Source organism: Hermetia illucens, chromosome 6, assembly GCF_905115235.1.
Source record: "Hermetia illucens chromosome 6, iHerIll2.2.curated.20191125, whole genome shotgun sequence".
Classification (NCBI taxonomy): domain Eukaryota; kingdom Metazoa; phylum Arthropoda; class Insecta; order Diptera; family Stratiomyidae; genus Hermetia; species Hermetia illucens.
This window is the reverse complement of record NC_051854.1, coordinates 55484472-55502944: the sequence shown is the minus strand read 5'-3', so window position 1 is coordinate 55502944 and position 18473 is coordinate 55484472. Positions and strand designations below refer to the sequence as shown.

General features: G+C 43.0%; 1 protein-coding gene across 3 annotated transcripts in view; it reads left to right on the top strand.

Moving 5' to 3' along the window:
• Positions 1-5023, top strand: part of LOC119660345 (5-hydroxytryptamine receptor 2C) — a 120367-nt gene extending 115344 nt beyond the window's left edge. Inside the window, exons 2-9 of one of the 3 annotated variants that reach the window (XM_038068837.1) lie at positions 2316-2819; positions 3273-3497; positions 3600-3798; positions 3882-4094; positions 4156-4290; positions 4333-4508; positions 4600-4647; positions 4712-4790. In XM_038068837.1, coding sequence (XP_037924765.1) covers positions 2441-2819; positions 3273-3497; positions 3600-3798; positions 3882-4094; positions 4156-4290; positions 4333-4508; positions 4600-4601 — 1329 coding nt within the window. In that variant the 5' untranslated portion in view covers positions 2316-2440 and the 3' untranslated portion in view covers positions 4602-4647; positions 4712-4790. Of the gene's footprint in view, positions 1-2315; positions 2820-3272; positions 3498-3599; positions 3799-3881; positions 4095-4155; positions 4291-4332; positions 4648-4711 lie in introns of all 3 variants that reach the window. The other 2 variants (XM_038068835.1, XM_038068836.1) reach the window with 2 other exon arrangements.
• The last annotated feature ends 13450 nt before the right edge of the window (positions 5024-18473 follow it).

Here is an 18473-nt window from a genome sequence, read left to right as displayed (position 1 = left end):
ATAAAACGCCTGCTAATTGGTAAATTTATAAGAATGCCAACCGGGAAGCAAAGAAAGCGGTCGCTGTCACCCGAGCGAACCATTTCAAAAATCTTTACGATAAACTGGACACTCGGGATGGCGAGAGAGATCTGTATCGACTTGCTAAAAGCCGTGATGAACGCACACAGGATATCGAACACTTCTGTTGTGTTAATGACAAGAACGGTACTTTGCTTACCAACCGTCGAGCCGCAACGGATAGATGGCGAGAATACTTCGAGCAGATTTCAACTGAAGAATTTGCTCATCCTCCACTTCCACAATCATTGCCGATATTTGGAGCAGTTCCACCAGTCAGCGCAACTGAAGTCGAGGAGGCAATAAAACAAATGAAATCGGGGAAAGCAACAGGACCTGACGACATCGCATCTGAGCTCTGGAAAGCGATGAGCTGGGGCCCAACACTGTGGCTCAGTGAATTCTTTAACCGGGTTATTCAGGAAGGGAGAACACCATCTGACTGGCAAGAAAGTACCACTATTCCAATATGAAAAAAGAAAGGTAGTCCAGCAGAATGTTCAAATTACCGTCCGATCCGGTTACTTTCCCATACCATGAAGATTTTTGAACGCATTCTTGACAACCGTATTCGCGAAATCGTTGAAATAACCGTGAATCAAGCCGGATTTGTTAAGAACTGCGGAACTACTGACGCAATACACGCTGCGCGGTTAATCATGGAGAAACACTGTGAGAAGCATCGCCCTCTTTACATTGCCTTTCTGGATCTAGAGAAAGCGTTTGACCGTGTACCATACGAACTCATCTGGTATGCTTTACGACAACACTTCGTGCCAGAAGAACTCGTGCGCTGGGTTCAATTGCTCTACCACGATCCGAAAAGTAAAGTTCGAAGTATGGCGGGTGTATCAAAACCGCTTCATGTCTCTGTTGGAGTTCATCAAGGAAGTGTCCTTGTTATGGACACCGTCACACGGGATATCCAACGTCCAGCGCCCTACACACTTCTTTATGCAGATGATGTTTTCCTAGCATCTGATAGCAAAAATGATCTCTAGCAACTTGTTCAAAAATGGAATGATCGCCTCATGCAACACGGTCTCAGATTGAATTTAAACAAAACTGAATTTTTGACGACCGATCCCCATGAAACAGGCACCATCGCTGTCAGCGGCAGTGACCCAGAACTGAGCGATTTAAATACCTCGGGTCAACGCTATCAGCCAATGGAGAGCTGCGTTATGAAATTGCTTCACGCATTAACGCAACGAATTCACTTGCCAAGATTGGTCTGAACATCGAAGTCGATGGTAAACGACCAAAAGGCAGACCTAAGCAACGGTGGCTTGATACGCTGGATGGGGATTTGAAAGCCTCGAGATTGCACCCAGATCAGGCATTCGATAGAGCCAAATGGCGAAGCCGATCACGACGAGCCGACCCCGCTTGTGAACGGGACAAAGGCTGAAGAAAAAGAAGAAGACAGGCTTAAATGATATACTACAGTTGATAAGTATACTACAACCAGTAAAGGGGCACAATAGAGGGCGGAGTTTATTATTTCCTGATTTTGCACCTTAGAAAAAAACGTCCGACTTTCAAGATTATCGAATAAATTGAAGCTGAGACTGTGTAGAAATTGCAGGACTGGAAGGGTTTGCTTCGAGGGAAATCCTTCAAGCTTTTACTCCATTTGAGTGGCTTGATGCCAGAGATAATTTTACTCTATTTAGCCAAACTGGAGTTACACCGAATGTTAATTGTATAATATTCAATAAAGGACAATTATAAGAGAGCGATTATGTCTTTGTATTTTTCGGTGCTCGAATTCAGTAAAATTAATCGTATATTATTATCGTTCAATTTTACACTGACACCACGTCACACGATTCGCCCTATCGCCAACTGTGAGTTTATTCACACCCAATCATAATACCTTTTTGTTCCAGTAGGTTTAGTAGATCCAATCCAGATATTTAAATATTTCCCTGACCCCCTATATAACCCTGACCATTATGTATGCACATCATTGATGTGTGGACAAAAGGATAATTCTTTTCCAATGATTTCAATAAAAGTTGTTTAATAGTGCAAATACTCATACGTTAAAATTGACCTATTTCGATTGGCACTCAGTTTAAAAGGTAATTGATTGCTTTCAGGATACATATAATAAATCTGAGTCCTGAAATCCACGTTTTTCCCACCCTTCGTGCTGATTATTCCCTTATTACATCCAGCTTTTTTGTCACCAACCAATATGCCAACATCAATATTATATGCATTCAAGTAAATTTACATCCTTTTTTCAGGCACCAATCAATGAAATTCATATTCGAGCTTGTTACCGAAAGGACCAAAATGACGACATCAACAAAAACGTAGTTTCCTCTACCCTCCAACTTCTTCATTTTCACAAGGAGTTTTTAGCTGAATTATGGATTTAAATTTTACACAAAGTATCGAACTATCACAATACAGTTTACGGACAACGCCGTCAGCAGGGTCAACCACAATAACGATTTCGGCATCCTCGCTAGCGAATCGCATAGACGTGAATGCCAGCCGAGAAATAATCGACGGGATAGCCCAGAGTTCCATTGATATTCCGCGGCATCATCAATATGATTGGATCTTTTTGTTCGTCATCATCTTCATCATAGCAGGAGGATTAGGAAATATTTTAGTTTGTTTAGCTGTGGCTCTCGATCGAAAATTGCAGAATGTCACGAACTACTTTCTACTCTCATTGGCCGTAGCTGATTTGCTCGTTAGCCTGTTTGTGATGCCGCTGGGAGCCATCCCAGGTTTTTTAGGTGAGTACTCATTAATCAGTGAGAAGGTTTGCAGGTATACAGAGAATTCATAATGAGTCCTCATATGCCCCAAAGCGAGCAAACATTCTAAACTCAATTTGAATTAAATGGTGCGATAATGCTAACGATGCTAACTAACCACATTTAGTCGACGAACCCCCCAAGATAAAAAGGGATAAAATCCAATTCATTTTCACTCCGTTTGCACAATATGGGAGCGGTGTAGTCAGCAGGGTTTTCAAAATTTCACAGAGAATCAGTTTCTCTATTTCACATGGCACACACGAAGTTGTCTTTGCTTAATTCCAACAAAATATGAGAGATATTTCGCTTTCAAGGACATAGTTATGAAATATATAAAAATTCCATACCGTCCGTCCTTCGCTTGGCGCTCCTCCATAAAGCTGACTAAATAATCTGAACTACATATACAATCCCAACTCTAAATTTCAGGTTACTGGCCATTCGGATTCACATGGTGCAACATATACGTGACATGTGATGTCCTGGCATGCTCTTCGAGCATACTCCACATGTGCTTTATAAGCATCGGACGCTATATGGGCATAAGAAATCCTCTGAAATCGCGTCATCACTCCACGAAACGCCTGGCCGGTGTTAAAATAGCTCTGGCATGGCTTATGGCCATGATGGTTTCCAGTTCAATAACCATTCTTGGTGAGTTGAATTCCATTTTGGTTGGTCTGGCAATCAAGTCATTTCTGGCCATCACACAAGTTAGTCAAGTCGCCCGATTAAATTTTATAATTAATTTTGTAGGACTTATCAATAAATCCAACATAATGCCGGGGCCTTATACATGCGTAATAAATAATCGAGCCTTCTTCGTGTTCGGGTCTCTGGTCGCATTTTATATTCCCATGCTGATGATGGTTAGCACGTATGCACTGACGATTCAACTCCTGAAGAAGAAAGCCAGATTTGCCGCGGAACATCCAGAGAGTGAATACTTTCGGCGGTAAGTTCAGTTGGAAGAGCAAATTGCCGCCAACATAAATTTCAAATCCCCACAAGCTTACTAGTCACTAATCCTCTTTCCAGCCTGGGCCGTTTCGCCATTAGGTCACAGGACAATCACATCGACTGTGTAGAAGCACACGAATCAAATGGAAAGAACAACTTTTACAATGATGTGCGGCGCTTCAGGACGAGCAAAATAATATCGAGAACGAAATCTGAGAATCGTTTGCAAACGGATGGTCAAGGATTATCTTACTGGAGATCACAGTTCGATGGAAGCAACAATTATGAAAGGTATAGGACGATTCCTACTCAATAAAAAATAAATAGTGAATTTTAAATTTCTGATGAGAAGAGATGCATCCGGGCAATGTTCATGTGATGATAACACTCCTCAATCTGAAAGAATCAGTTGTGGGTTTGGGAGGTGCCGACTACGTACATTGAAATCTACAGTTAATACTGTAGCACCACCAATTCTCAATCTCAGGTAAGATTACATTTCAGATGCAAATCTCGACAATTTAAATAGTCTTCTTCCGTTTCCCAGATTCCTTCACAATCGGACAAAAGGACGCAATCTATCATCGAATGCGTTCACTGCTGAAAAAAAAGCCACCAAAGTTTTAGGATTAGTTTTTTTCACATTCGTTCTATGCTGGGCACCATTTTTCATTTTAAATATTGTATTTGCTGTTTGTCCAAAATGTAAAGTACCTGAACATATAACGGACACGTGTCTGTGGCTGGGATATGTATCCTCCACTATTAATCCAATCTTGTATACTATATTCAATAGAACGTTCCGGGCAGCGTTTATACGCCTCTTGAAATGTAACTGTGAGAAGTAGGTCTAAGTTGATTATATCTGGATTCGCATCTGAACTAAAAAACATATGTTACTCTTTCAGATCGGGCCGACCACCACGATATCGATCAGTGACGGAAGGGCGAGGAACGGCTAGTCTATGCGCTCCATCAGCTCTTCCTTTGGCCATATCATTCCAAGGGGCGCCCTTATTAACGCCATCTACGACAAATGCAACTCCTCTAAGTGATTTTCATGGAAGTTTTGCAATAACTGATGATGAGTGTTAATCTATTAGTGTTACGAGAGATCTAGCCTTAGTTATAGGATCTATTAATCGATGCATTGTATCGAAAGAAATGTACAATTGGACACATTGGTAATGTGCAATATTTATTATAATAAAACCTATAAGACCAAAAATATATGTTTGAAAAACAAAACCTTATTAAAATCGGTTCAATGTCTGTCTGTCTGCCTGCCTGTCTGTCTTTTTTTTCGGCGTTTGAAGATGGAAAGGTTAAAAACCTACTGCTGACTCCTGCCACGCAGTTATGTGAGACTTCTAATCACTAAAACCACCTCCTTCTCAATCCACTCTCCCCACGGAACTCCTATAAAGTATTGCGTCGCGGTACTGGATCAGCTTCCTTCCTTGTTTTCGTCGTAATTCTTCGTGCCTAAGCTGTTGGTGAATAACTTGCAGTTCCCTTACAAGCTGGTTCCAGGCATCCGTTGACTCCAGCATGAACTCCACAAGGTTTTCGTGTGTTAAATGCCTGTCTGCGACCGCTTCCATTCTTGTTCGGTGCGCGGTGAACTTGGAGCAAGCAAATATGACATGCTCCGCATTCTCAGCCACGATACCACATCTTGGGCAGCATGGTGATTCATCGTGACCAAATCAATGTAAATAAGCACGATAACCACCATGTCCACTTAAGAACTGTGTTAACTTATAGCTTAATTCCCCATGGTTTCGTTCAAACCATCTCCGAATATCCGGAATGATGCGGTATGTCCAACGACTAGTTTGTGGCTCGCCCCATCGCTCTTACCACCCTTCGATAGATTCCCACCGTGTCAGTTGTCGTCGAAATGCTCTAGACTCTCCAGCTGCATACGTTTTGTCGTAGAGTCGCCGGCCTTCATTCGCCAAGATGTCTATGGGGAGCATCCCTGCTAATACATATGCTGCTTCTCCTGATGTTGCCCGATACGCACAGTATACCACAATGCGTACAACGTACTTCGGGCCCTGTATCTTGTCGAGTACCTCGATGATTTTTTCCCATTTTGCACTACCCATTTTTTACGTCGAGAGTTGTTACTGCGCAGCATTTTCCTTCTTCTATTGCAGCCTGAGCCAAGCCAGTCAGCATGCTGATTGCGTCGACAGTTGATTTAGCCTTACGAAATCCGAATTGTTTGCCGGAAAGGCGTCCTTCCTTTTCCGCAACAGCGAGCAGTCTGTTATATATTACTCGTTCAAATAGTTTGTCAATGGTATTGACCAGACATATCGATCTATATAAGGAGGGGTCACCCAATGGTTTACTTACCTCGGAATGAGTATTAGCTTTTGTAGCTTCTATTGTTCGGGGAATTCTTCTTCCCTAGGGCATGCCGTGAAAACTTGGGCAAACATACCTAGCGCTGTCCTGGCGAATACTTTCAGGGCAATATGAGGGATTCCATCCGGTTCTGGAATCTATTATATTTTCAGTCAACCTTTTTGCTGCGTCTAGAACCTCCTCATTTACCACTACAGGAACTTCGTCGGGATTTAAATGTACTGCAGGCAGACTTGTACAATTCACATCTACTGGGAATATAGTGTTCACTATATTCTGCAACAACTCTGGACAAGTAATCGGTGGGGAGCGCTCCCCTTTTAGTGATGACATCACTGACCTACATGCGCTGTCTGTCTGTATGGCGGTCACAGGCACTATTTTCAGAAACGGCTATACCGATTTACACGAAATTTGGTGGGAAGGTGAGAACTGTGAACGCCCAGACATGCAATGAGTGATATCTTTCTACGTGGAAATTTAGGGGAGGCCGCATATATGTAAAAGGGAGGTGTACAATTTTTTTCACCGAATCTAGTCATGTGGGGTATCAAATGAAAGGTCTCGATTAGTACTTTGCGAAGCCGAAGTCTCAGTTTTGGAATTTGTTAAAAAGGCGGGGATCGGGAGGGGTGGAAAGTGATGATTTCTTTAAGGGACCCATTTTCAGAAACTACCCAACCGAAAAATTTGAAAAAATTCATGAAACTGCCTCTATATGGTGCCCAGGCCTCAAAATACTCTCCATATCGATATCTGTTCAAATTAAGTTAATAATAGTATATTAGCATATTTTAGGGAAAATTTAAGTTAAGTTTATCCCAGAATTATAAAAGTTGGTAGTAGTATAAAATATAATATGAAGCATATTATCCCCAAGTTTGATCAAAATCATGCTATTAGTAACAAAGTTGCAGTAGCTCAAAGTTGACTTTACCGTGTAAATTTACTGCAACTAAATATCAATATCACACTAAAGTAGGTAGTCAGACATGCTAAACGCATATACATAACGGGCTACGTACAAACGGGATAGTTCGACACTCAAATATACTCACAGAAGAAGCAAACAAAACCTTCCATACCTGAAGCCCCCAGATTCCGGTTTCCCGACTTGTTTATGATTAATTATGATTATTTATGATCCTCAGTTCCTTGAAGTCTTCCAGTTACATGATTCAACCAAGTCCTCCTATCTTCTCTGGAGACGGGATCTAGAAAAATTTTCGTCTGCCAGCTTATCATTCAACAAGTGTTTGAAAGTATTCCCAGCTGATTGAAAACGACGATAAAGGGGGAAGAACTTTGTAGGCTAGTAACCTATCACTCACTCACTCTTTATTAATAACGAAGCATTTAGGAACTTTGAGTAATCTTCCCATGTTAGTGAAAGATGAAGTGGAGAAACTGAAAAAAAGACGGAGATCGTGTAGCCGTTATTTTAAAGTGGCATTTCTAAAAATGAAAGATTGTGATCCTATAGAATTTTTAAAAAACTGTGGAATAAATAAGGAAACATTTAATTTCTTATTGAGTTTAATTGAAAGTGTTCCCAACAAGAATTCGGTAACAACACTAATTAGTGAAAGGTTGACTCACATCTTCAGTCCGCATTGTTAACGCTGCTATGGGTCAAGTTGTACTCTGAAAAGCAAGTGGAAAAACACCCGGTGAGGGGCTATTGCCCATTCCAGTCGGTTTCTGACAGGATACTGGTCTATATAAAGGAGCGTAACAATTGTGCAATGCTATGCCCAAACAATGACCCACATTATGGAGGTAAAGGATACTTGCAAAGATCAATTACACACAGTTCAGAAGGGATTTCCAAAAGGTGCCATTGTTATTGTGGTGGGTGGTCTCAATAGAATGTATGTATGGTGGTCAAAGGGTAGTATAGGTCCCGGGGCGAAACGTGGATTGGTACCCACGATGGAGCATAAGACCTGGGAAATGCCTGCTGAACCAACACCAACAGCTCTACTACCAAACCCTATCTCCACCTCCACGTGGTGACCGCTGGGAGCTCTTTCTTGACGAAAAGCTGCAGACGGAGAAGGATGAAGGCGAGTCTCCCGCGCCTAAAAACGGGACAAATTGTACCAACTGGTCCTCCAGGTTGGGGGTTGGGTAGGGCTGACAACCCTACACGGAAAACAACTTGTTACGAAGCCACAACAGGAGCCTCGGATAGGACGGATTTTAAAACGACGGACCCGGCAACGAAAAAGGAACAACGATTTGCGCATTTTCTCATGGAACGTGCGCTCCCTGTACAGAGATGAAGCTGATAAGCAGCTAGCCGATACCCTGTCCCAATATAGGGCTGATGTAACAGCGTTGCAAGAGATGCGATGGACAGGGACCGGTTTCCTGGAGAAGAGCCACTACACCATATATTATAGCGGTCATCCAGTAAACCATGTGCTCGGAGTAGGTTTCTTAGTCAGCCAAAAAATGAGACCTGCTGTTATCGGCTTTGAAAGCATAAGCGAACGGCTATGCACTCTGCGCTTGCGAGGCAAGTTTAGAAATATAAGCCTCATAAACGTTCACGACCCTACAGAAGAGACTGCAGAGTCGGAGAAGGATACCTTCTACGAGGCAGTAGAAAGAACCCTCGAAGCCTGTCCCAGATATGATATCAAAATCATACTTGGGGATTTTAACAGCCAAGTAGGGAAGGAGCCCGTATTCAGGCGATACGTTGGCTCCCATAGCTTACACGAAAAAACAAATGATAATGGACTGCGGACTATTCAATTAGCAGGGTCACACGAAATGGTTGTTGGAAGTACCTGGTTTGCGCGGAAAGCGGTCCACAAACATACGTGGGCCTCTCCAGACGGGACCACTTTCAACCAAATTGACCACGTGTTGATCGAACGCCGCCACCTCTCAGCCTTGATGAATGTCAGAACATATAGGGGGGCCAATATAGACTCGGATCACTATCTCGTTGGCATGGTGCTCCGAGCTCGAATAACAATACCACCTAGAATCCCCTCTGACAATCAGGTGAGAGTGAACACTGAAGCCATCCACAACAAAACCCTCCGCGAGACCTATAAGAGGGAAATGGATGCCGCAATAACCGCAGTCAACAGAGGACCTGGAGATGAAGCATCAACTAATGATCTTCACAACCACCTGAAGAACGTTATCATGGATACGGCCACAAATATACTTGGCCCCAGCCCCAAAAGGAGTCAGAACGGCTGGTTTGACGATGAATGTAAGCTAGCAACGGAACGGAAGAATGCTGCATACCGAGTAATATTGCATTCTCAAAGAACGCGGGCACGCGCAGAGACTTATCACGAACTCCGTCGAGCGGAGAAGCGACTTCACAGACGGAAAAAGGAAGCCTGGGAGAACCAACAAGTCTGTGAACTAGAAAAGTACAGGGAGCAACCGCACCAGGCGCGGAAGTTTTACCAATAAGTCAGCAGGATGAAGCCTTAAACACCTCGACGCTCATCCTGCCGAGACAAAGAGGGAAATCTTATTTCCGACAGAATGGGCATATTAGAGCGATGGGTTGAGTACTTTGATGAGCTACTGAACAACCAGAACATCGGCGAGTTGGGGGTCCCGCCAACTGAAGACGACGGACAAATACTACCACCACCAAGTTTAGGAGAAACAGTCCGTGCAATTCATCCGCTAAAAAATCATAAGTCGCCAGGAGCCGATGGAATTACAGCCGAATTGGTTAAATATGGAGGCGACCAGTTACACCAAGTGGTTCATCAACTTGTGCTCAAGGTATGGGACCGCGAATCAATGCCTGACGATTGGCAACGAGGCATTATCTGTCTCATACATAAAAAGGGAGATATCACACAGTGCAGCAATTATAGAGGTATCACGTTGCTGAGTACCATCTATAAGATATTCTCCACTATCTTGCTAGGCCGGATAGCCCCATAAGCCCAGAACATCATTGGCCCATACCAAAGAGGCTTCACTCCAGGCAAATCAGCAACAGATCAGATTTTCTCTCTGCGGCAGGCGATGGAAAAACTGTTGGAATATGGACAACAGTTGCACCATCTGTTCATCGACTTTAAAGCCGCCTATGATAACATAGCCAGGGTAAAACTGTACACGGCCATGAGAAAATTCGGTATCCCAACGAAATTAATAAGACTGACTAGGCTGACCCTGACCAATGTGCGAGGCCAGATAAAAGCAGCAGGATCACTCTCAAGACCATTCGACATCAACAACGGTCTACGACAAGGGGATGCGCTATCATGCGTCCTCTTTAACCTGGCCCTCGAGAAAGTGATCCGTGATGCTGAGGTGAATGCAAGAGGTACGATCCTCTTCAAGTCCACCCAACTACTGGCCTATGCTGACGATATCGACATCATGGGAAGAACCACCCGAGACGTGCAAACTGCCTTCATCCAGATCGAGCAGGCGGCGCGAGATCTTGGGCTGCACATCAATGAAGGCAAGACAAAATATATGGTGGCAACGTCAGCACCGAAGACCAATCAACCAACAACATCAAACCGCACTGGTCAAACACGAACAAGAATAAGGATAGGAGAATACAACTTTGAGACCGTTGACATTTTCTCCTATCTAGGGTCGAAAATCACAACCGATAACAACTACGATGATGAAATCCGCGCACGGTTGTTGTCAGCCAACAGAGCCTATTTCAGCTTACAAAGACTGTTCCGCTCAAAACGTCTCACCATAGGGTCAAAGCTCTTACTGTACAAGACTATGATCTTGCCAGTCCTCATGTATTCCTCGGAAACTTGGGTTCTTAGCAAGAAAAATTGCGAACTCTTGGCCGCGTTCGAGAGAAGAATCCTCCGAAGAATTTTTGGCCCCCTACATGAGGATGGACGATTCCGTAGCCTACACAATGACGAAATCTATTAGCGATACCATGACCGTCCGGTTGTGGATAAAATCCGGCTCAATAGGTTACGGTGGGCGGGTCACTTAATCCGTATGGATGAAGATGATCCCACCCGGAAAGTCTATAAGGGCAATATCTATGGTAGGAAAAGAAGACGAGGCAGACCCTGCCTAAGATGGAGCGATGGCGTGGGCCAGGACGTCAGACAGCTTTTAGGGATATCGAATTGGTGGACCTCGGCGCAAAACCGGGATGTCTGGAGTTGCTTATTAAAGCAGGCCTAGACCGGATACCGGTTGTTGCGCCGTTGATGATGATGATATAGAATGTAACAAAAGTTCTAAACTCACCGTTTAACTGCCGGAAGAAAACACAGCTTCAAATGCGCCGGCGACTAGCAGAATAGTTGAATAGAACATGGAATTGCCTGTATACGACATTGAAGTGAACGACGTTGAGGGGTTGTGAATACCAGGGTGGATACATTTACAGAGCTAGGAACAGAGATCCGATGTCTAATGAAGTTTGCAAATCGTCATCATGTAGACGGAGCGATTAAGAGCTATGATGGCTACTTACTTCAAAGCGAGAGAACAGCTGGAAGCCGGGAATGATAAGCGGGATACGATAGAATCCGCAACCCAAACTACCAAAGTAACTTTCTCCCTCAATAATGCCAAATGGGTAGCAAAACGGGTTCATAATGATAGATTTCCATCATAGTACTGGGAATCCTAGAGAGAGGTCGCTAAAGAAGCTTCGAAGACAAAGAAGAGCAAAGCGCTTCAAAAACCCTCAGGGAAGCCACTTCAAGAACGATTAGTCGTCTCACAGCGAGAGCTGCCAAGAAATTGGATTAACCAACTTGGGCAAGAGTGGAAAACAAGAAAAGGCTTGAAAAAGGAGCCCGATCCCATGCCTATTACTAGCAAAAACGAACTTACCTATTCGTAGATTTTACGCACAATAAAAGCGGATTCTTCTCTGAAAAATCTAGGGCAGAACGTGACGCGTAGCAGGCGAATTATTGCTGCTATTTAAATGCAATGAAAATAAGACGGACGAACTCCATCATTGGGCGAAAAAGTAAAAGTAAGTAGAAACTTTGTTACAATCGAGTGTAGGGGATCTGGACGAGATCACTACCAAGGCTGAAGGTCTACGATTGCAACTAGGTTTACAATCTGTCAGCTAGCCAAATATTATAATGATGAGAAAAACTTTTGGAGAAACTCAAATTGCCACTAGAAACTTACCGTCCGAAGCATCGGAAAAGGCCAACTCCGTAGGTAAAGTACGAGTCGGTTGGGTTGTCTGTTGACTTCGCAAGCAGATATCACTAAGAAAATGCTTCAAATGTGTAGAGTTCGGACACATTGCGGAAAACTGAACCAGCCTGCATGACATATGTGATCTATGTCGAAATTGCGGAGGAGTAGGATATTTTGTCAAAGATTGCAAAGGGAAACCAAACTGTCTGCTCTGTAGAAGTTCGATAGCATTGACTGTGCTCATGCCACAGAGAGCGTCAAGTGTCCAATGTTTAAGAAGGTGCTATATGCAATGTGGAAATGAAGTTCATGCAGCTTAACCATTGCCAAGTCGCGCAGGATTTGACAGACAACAGGCGGACAGACTGTACACCGATTTTATAATAATAAGGTTTTGTTTTTGTGTTTAACCTTAAAAAGGATGCTGACATCGGCCTCAGAAAGAATTATTATTTGATGGTGGCTTACCTTCGTTTGCTTATCGCGACTGATTCTGTTCGCAGAGGAACATAGTGGCTGCCATGATCCCGTTGCCGGCTGTAGGTATCAGTAGTCGCTCCGAGAAGCCCAATTACGGCTATGATATGCCGTTTTGATGCCACGAACTCCTAAGACAGCGACTGCTATAGGAAGGGCAAAGAGAGCAAAATATACCCGGTTTAGATCAGACCGTAAAGTTGATGAAGGATAGAGTCATTACTACCCGTCAATTTGTTGATAGATTTGCTGCGAAAACGACTTGTGGACGTTGAGACATAGGATCATTATCCACCTCCACAGACAAGGAAGGAGACGAGCTCCACGAAATACTTTCCCAGTTTCCTGCCATTACCAATCCCAACATTGTCAATAATGTACGTGAACATGCAATAAAACATTATATTAACCAAAGATACCCCAGTTGCTGAACAACCATGACGGTTGCCGAGGGAAAAATATGTAGCAGCTTAACTTCAGTTTGATCAGATGGTAGAAGGCAGAACTTGTCGTCCATCGAATAGTTCATGTGCTAGTCCCCTACATCTTGTGCCAAAGAATGGAGGCACTGCGGTGACTAGCGACTACCCAATACTATAACAATACCCGATCGGTATTCAATCACAATTTAACAAAAATTCCAGATTTTACAATCCAGAGAGCTTTCGCAACCATCAACTTAATCATGTACCAGTTGTGGGGAAAGACATCCAAAAAACTGCGGTCTTAACACCATCTGATTTATACTATTGGGATAAAGAAATGTGATATAAAAGTTTCAAAAGTCTGTAGACACAATACATCTAGGTGCTTCTAGGTCTAGATTTCTATTTCGAGTACATTTTGATCGCATCCACTGATATGGAAGAACATAGGCTTCCTGCTTTTTGCAAACCCCAACGAATACAATATCAAAATTAATACGAATAAATATCAGTTTGGGCAGAAACACGTAGAATACTTATTCATGTGGCGAATACTAATGCATACAATCGCTTCCATCGAAAGTGGATATAATCACGAACCCTAAAAGCTGGAAACCATCATTGAGTTGCATATATTTGGGATTGCTGAATTTTTACCAACGCTTTATTCCTAATGTATTCTGGAAAGCCACGTGATAGCAGACGCAAATCCTGAATCTGCACGAACGTAGACCTCCGATGTAGTGGAGAAGGATGCTTTCTACGAGCAGTTAAATGCAGTTCAGGGGAAGCTTCCTAAAGGTTACATTGTGACCGTGGTGAAGGTGGAATCTGACAACACCTTGTTTCGACATGTGATGGAGAAACACGGTCTTGGCGACCGCAACGGTAATGGTGGGAGGTTGGTCGATTTCTGCAAATTCTGCCGCCTCGTCATTGGTGGCACATTGCTCGAGCACAGAGCTTGCCATAAGGTCAGTTGGGTTTCAACTAACCGACGCCGTACTCAGAAAGGATCATCATCTGATGATTGACGCAAGTCAAAGTGTTGCGTCCGCCACTCCTCGTAAGGTTGGTGAGCTGGAACCCCCTAGTTCAACATTGAACGTTTGTATGACCCAACCGTGGAAGTGGGAGAGCTATCCTACTGATCGAACAGAACATATACTGAGTAACCCGCCTGAGAATATCGACGAGCATTAGGCAGCCATCAAAAGTGCTTTTTTCTCGGGTGCTACACAGGTCGTCGGCCACGTCCCGAAGGGTCGTCATAAGATGCCGCAGATCGCTATGATTTCAGGAATGTATACCGTATCACGAAAGGGCGTCCTTCACAGAAGGACATCAATGGTCGACTTCTCATCCACGATGATGAACAACTGAAGACGTGGAAGGAACACTTCACCACAGTTCTTAACCGTATCACATCCGGTGAAGTTCCCCCTGCTTGTGGATGAAATGGCTATTCAGTATCACCATACTGTTCCTAAAAGCAGAAGAGAAATTATTTCGGCGATTCACACGGAGTAAAGCTGCTGGGCTTAACGGCCTCCTCGCAAAGTTACTTATCGCTGCACCTGCAGATCTGCTACTTCCACTCGTACGAAAATCTTGGGAACCAGAGACCTTTCTCAGAGAGTGTAAGTAGGGGATGATCGTTAAGATCAAAATAAAGCGGACCCGCTTTTCATGTGACAATTAGAGGGGTATATGCGTGCTCTCTGCCGTCGCAAATATAATGGAACGCATCAAAGAATATTTCGAAAGATTGATCAGACAGATAACAGGTTGGTTTCCGCGCTGGAACCCTCTCAATTGATCACATCAACACCCTACAGATAATTTTGAAACGGTGCGCAGAGTTTAGATCTGCGCTGCACCTGCTCTTCATCGATTTCGAGAAAGCGTTCCATAATGTAAATAGGGTGTGTATCTGGAGTGCTCTACGCAGAAGTCTGTTCTTTCTGAAATCTGGAAATGTAGTTATCTCAACACCAAGATCAAGTTGAGATTGTTCTGTGCTAGTATTCTTTCTGTGTTGCTATATGGGGGTAGCACTTAGAAAGTGAACTCCACTGTTACCCAAAATCTTCAAGTATTCGTCAATACTTTTTACTATCCACACGTTCAAACAAAATAAAGACGCTGGCATTGGCAATATCGATGCGAGACTGCTCCATGCAGATCCAGTAGTCTCAGCACTCATTTGTAGATTCTGATAATATGAGATGTTTCCCAATAAGTAGAGAAAGGGAACAATATTAAGATTCTGAAGAAGGACATAAGACTTAAGTGCGCCAATTGGAGCATCATTTGTGTGATTCCCGTTGTCGCGAAGATAATAGCTTAAATTATTCTAGAACTAATCAAAAAACACCTCGAAAGTTTGATCGATATAAAGCAAACCGGTTTTCGCTCTGATTCCTCCTGCACCAACTACATTAATACCGGGGTTCAGATCACCTCTTCACTTGGGCTTCATCGATTTTATAAAGGCTTTCAACAGTGTGAGCATTGCGGGAAAATCTCTAGCTATTATCAAAAAAAATGTACATGATGGCACAAAATGTCACGTCCTGGGCCAAGATAGTCAGGTTACATTTTGCCCCCGGAACTTTTGCTCCTAGTTATCGATGATATCCTTCATGCTTCTTTAGCGGAATGAGTAACCAGTAAGATAGAGCTGTTGGGGCAGAAAATCATTCAACTGAAGGTTGAAAATAGGAGATTGACGCAATAGTTGCATCAAATCATTGCCATCCATTCACAGATAGGCAGACTAGAATTAGATAATTTTTACTCTTACCACGGGAGTAGTACTCCACACCTCGTTGGTCTTTCCGAAACAAAATACCAACGCCACAACAAAAGAACTGTATCTCTTCCTAGTTTCGTTTCGACCATGAGTCCATGAACATCACCATACATGGAGGTCTATTAGCAATTATTCTCCATTACTGCCTCCCGTGGGAGATAGATCAGTAAATATCAAATTCTAACCGTAGAGACAAATTTTCCAATTTCCGCATGAACCCAGGGCACAAGAAATCTTAATGCTGATTGAACAAAAGCAAGCAAGCTACAAGGTCGGCTACTTTGAGGGGAAGCCTATCACACAGAGCTGGTGCACGCGATTTCCGTCCTGACGGCAATCAACTATAATGCGCAGCAATGGTGTTTACCAACAACGATGCATACCAATGATGCCTCGCAGAGGATGCGCGTCACATTTATACCATTCTCTTTATGGACTCAAGTCCCCGACTAACTACCCAGGTTGCAGCAAAACAGGACATCAAAGTCACCACTTTCGTCAGAGCAAGGGAGAAAAAGATGACTTTCTCTTTAATGGTTGGTTGACTGATTAATTTTTTTTTTGTCAAGGAGATCGAAACTCTAGGGAAGTTGCGGTCTGACGCCTTAAGAAAATACAATTTCGAGTATATGCTGTCTCGACCATTAAGCAAACTGAAACCTAAATATGCATGCCACAATAGAGTGTGTAAAACTTCGCTCTTCTGACTGCAAAAAAATATCCTGTGAAATTTTCATTCTTAGAAAAATGCAAAGTTCACCACTTCTTGATTCAAACAAGTTTAAGTGGTGATGCAATTAATTTAAAAGAATTTTTATAGACAGTGATAACAGCTTCTCGAGTGGCTTAGCTAGGGAGTTCATGATACTCATCGACGATTACAATAAGTTGTGCAAAGTGCTCTATCTGAAAAATAAATTTTAAGCCACTGTTCGTCGAGTCTATATACTTCATCTAAATTCAAACTGAAATGAAAATAAAAATCATACAATCCAACAGCGGAAAAAAGTAGAATGATTTATATTCTGAAATCTAGAAAATAGCAGAAATTTAAACTTCGATCAATCCTCATACAGTCGTGACTACTACTTGACAAGAACACTCAAAACGGAGGAGATTCAGCTCTCACCGACAACCAACGAACAACGAATCCCAACGACCCTTAATCTTAATTTGGGAATTGTTGAGTATCTCCAGAACACAAAAATCATCACAGAGACAAATACAAAGTTGGCGGGACCGTTGAAGGTTGAAATGTTCGACTACCGGCAAAAGGATTGTGCCAGCGACCAAAGGCAGATTATTATAACATACGAATATGTGCCCACATCGAATAGTTAAGCTAATTAATTTTTATTTCCACTTTCTGCCGAATTTAACATGCAAATCCATTAAATACAAAACACCACGACATCGCGAACTTCAGACTCGTCAGGACACTTTACAGCTTGACTCTGCAAGGGATAGGGGTAGTCGCCGACCTTACTGGCTACATCGATACCAATTTCATAATCGTCTCCACGAGTCTGTCGAAAATTCGAAATTTCACACCCGAACCCTTGAAGATCGAATATCAAAGCAAGTTCTCGATGGAATCGCTAACGTAGATGGGTTATATACGAAATTAATGAGTTCTTTAGGGATGAGCTATTGTAAACCACTCGATACACTATTAACGCCAGAAGCCAATAGCGTGGAAGGCAGCCAAAAAGGTGCAGATGTAAACAGCATGAATCTCCCGTTCTGTGAACTCGTAGGATACTACATATATCTTAGACAAATCAGTGGATCAGAACTTTAAGAAAGCCCACAAAGTACAAAGAGCCGCAACAACAAACCACAAGAGCAGGTAAAAGAGCACGAATATGTGGACGCAGACAAGGGCAACTACACCATCGATAGCAAATCATTCACGGAAGTAGCGCTTATCCTGGGAGTCCCAGAAACAACAAACTGTTAAAAATGAAAATTTTTGTTTGGGATGACTTGTCCTGAGCCCACCATGTACTTGATGGCGGGCTGCACATATTTGAAAAGCAACTTACTTCTGCTATTCAGTGTGCGGACTACTCTGTTCGTGGGCAAGCGCCCAGTACTTTTAAAAATTATAATATTGACTTTGACGATTTCGATCGCGCACTGAATAGCAGAAGTAAGTTGCTTCTCAAATATGTGCAGATGGTGGGCTCAGGACAACTCATCTCAAACAAAAATTTTCATTTTTATTAGCTTAAACCAGTTTAGGTTCTAACCAGACGATTTCGGTCGTTATAATGCATACCCTTGGCGGGTTTTGAATTCAATAAAAACGAACTAAATGCCACCCGTTGCTGCTTCCGGTCACGCTGCTCCGTAGGGTAGAGGCGCTGAGGCAGCGTCTGATGAGATCGCCTCTGCCCTGCGATCGAAACCGTCAAA